Source organism: Perca flavescens, chromosome 13 (genome assembly GCF_004354835.1).
Source record: "Perca flavescens isolate YP-PL-M2 chromosome 13, PFLA_1.0, whole genome shotgun sequence".
Taxonomy (NCBI): Eukaryota; Metazoa; Chordata; class Actinopteri; order Perciformes; family Percidae; genus Perca; species Perca flavescens.
Window position 1 is genome coordinate 32,970,337 of NC_041343.1, and position 2,500 is coordinate 32,972,836.

The window sequence follows — 2,500 nt, forward strand, 5'->3', positions numbered from 1 at the left end:
CTAGGGAATGCATTATGTCAATGACAAGTCCCCACAAAGATAGTAATACAGACATGTGTATGTGTGTGTGTGTGTGTGTGTGTGTGTTTTTACAGTTTACAGTTACAACAGTTTTGACATGTTTTTGACTATTACCTTTAACTTCTCTTTACTCATTTGGCCCCACCCCCCTAAAACGAGATACGTTAGATTAGAAGCCTGAAGACATTGTCCTCTCTCTTGTGTTTCCTCCTCTGATCAGCTGAGTCAACACATGAAGCTGAAGCTCCAGTTCACGGCCTCGGTGTCCAACCCTCCGCCTGACGCTCGCCCGCTGTCACGTAAGAACTACGAAACATCTCTTTGCTTACAGTAGTGTAACTTTATTTAAACAGGCACAGTGGACAATTAAACATTAACCTTATATAACAGAGATTCCCATAACGTTTTACTCAAAGGTCTGCATCTGACTTTATTTTAAGCTCAGATTGTCCAGACCGATTGGAAACTCATCAACTCACATGGAAACACCAGAGCAGTGGGAATGAGAGGTGGGAACGCCAGAGCAGGGGGAATGAGAGGGGGAAACACCAGAGCAGGGGGAATGAGAGGGGAAACACCAGAGCAGGGGGAATGAGAGGGGGAAACACCAGAGCAGGGGGGAATGAGAGGGGGAAACACCAGAGCAGGGGGAATGAGAGGGGGAAACACCAGAGCAGGGGGGAATGAGAGGGGGAACGCCAGAGCAGGGGGGGGAATGAGAGGGGGGAACGCCAGAGCAGGGGGAATGAGAGGGGGAACGCCAGAGCAGGGGGAATGAGAGGGGGGAAACACCAGAGCAGGGGGAATGAGAGGGGGGAACGCCAGAGCAGGGGGGAATGAGAGGGGGGGAAACACCAGAGCAGGGGGAATGAGAGGGGGGAAACACCAGAGCAGGGGGAATGAGAGGGGGGAATGCCAGAGCAGGGGGAATGAGAGGGGGAAACACCAGAGCAGGGGGAATGAGAGGTGGGAACGCCAGAGCAGGGGGAATGAGAGGGGGGAACGCCAGAGCAGGGGGAATGAGAGGGGAAACACCAGAGCAGGGGGAATGAGAGGGGGGAAACGCCAGAGCAGGGGGAATGAGAGGGGGGAACGCCAGAGCAGGGGGAATGAGAGGGGGAACGCCCAGAGCAGGGGAATGAGAGGGGGAATGAGAGCAGGGGAATGAGACAGGGAAACACCAGAGCAGGGGGAATGAGAGGGGGAAACACCAGAGCAGGGGGAATGAGAGGGGGAATGAGAGGGGGAAACGTAGCAGTGGAGAAGCAGCCTCTGTATGATGCTAGAAGATGAAAGCGTTGCTGTGGTGACCGTGTTGCTGTGGTGACCGCGTTGTTGTGGTGACCGCGTTGCTGTGGTGACCGTGTTGCTGTGGTGACCGTATCTCCGTGGTTCTCCTCCCAGGTAAAAACAGCCCGTCCAGCCCAGCGTTTCGAGACCTGCTGGACCGGCACCAGGCCAGTCTGGGCCGGTCCCAGTCCTTCTCCCACCAGCAGCCGTCTCGATCCCACATCATGAGGTACCGTAAACGTAACGTTTGGCCCAATCGGTGGGTTCTGTTTGACTGTAACATTACACTGTTGTTTACAGCGCACTTTCCAACCACTCTCAGCAGATCACTGTCTCTCTAGAACATTGTAAATGTAGCTATAAGCCTTTAGATTTAGAACAACAGTTTGTACATGGTATATCCAAAAATTTACTTTTATGAAAGATATGTTTTTGGTATTTTGGATGCGGTGTGTCACAAACCGACTCAATGCATGTGACAAAAGAGGGGAGACCAAACAGGTTAAAATGCCAATAAAGTGTTTATTGCAACATAAACATAAACTACTATTAACAAAAGAATCAAAACAGATGTGGAATCAGTGTTATCGGTAGTGTAAGCGGTGTATGTGTGAGTGAAAGATATGTAAGCAAATGACAACGGCAACAAAAGCAACAAACCAAACCCAAACCAGGAGATGTGGAACCTAGGAGCAGGAGAATGAAGAGAGAGAACAATCAAACTTGATATACAAAGACTTGTATAAATAGTTTTGTTTGAGGCCTGTCCAGGTGTCCACCAATCAGCTAACGAGCCCTCCCAAACTGCCAGCTCAGCCAATCAAGCCAAAGAGGCCAACAGCCGGCAGAAAAGGGAGGGTTCGTAACAAGTGCATCATGTTGAAGGAGATGTGAGGCATTTTTACATTTTGTGTGTGCAATGCAGTTTTGGAAACTGTGAGCTTTTAAAAAAGGAGATATAGTTTTGAAAACGTGTGTAAGCAGTTGGGGAAAAAAAAGAAAACTGTAAACTAATGGTGCATTCAATTGAACCTCATACACTCTGAGAAACTCCAACTGTTGTTACAAAGTACCTTTCTGCCATCTAGTAGCTCTTATTGTTGCATTGCATTCCCTGTTGAAATAGAAATGTTTACATTGAAGACCCAGGACTAGGTGGAGGGATTATATCTCCAACCTGGCCTGGGAA

At 49.2% G+C, this 2,500-nt stretch overlaps 1 protein-coding gene across 1 annotated transcript in view; it reads left to right on the plus strand.

The window, feature by feature from the left end:
* The window catches only part of LOC114567174 (uncharacterized protein C7orf43 homolog), a 21,602-nt gene that overhangs the window by 17,892 nt on the left and 1,210 nt on the right, over positions 1 to 2,500 (plus strand). Inside the window, exons 11-12 of the mRNA XM_028596132.1 lie at positions 242 to 320; positions 1,426 to 1,540. Of these exons, the coding sequence (XP_028451933.1) occupies positions 242 to 320; positions 1,426 to 1,540 (194 nt within the window). The remainder of the gene's footprint in view (positions 1 to 241; positions 321 to 1,425; positions 1,541 to 2,500) is intronic.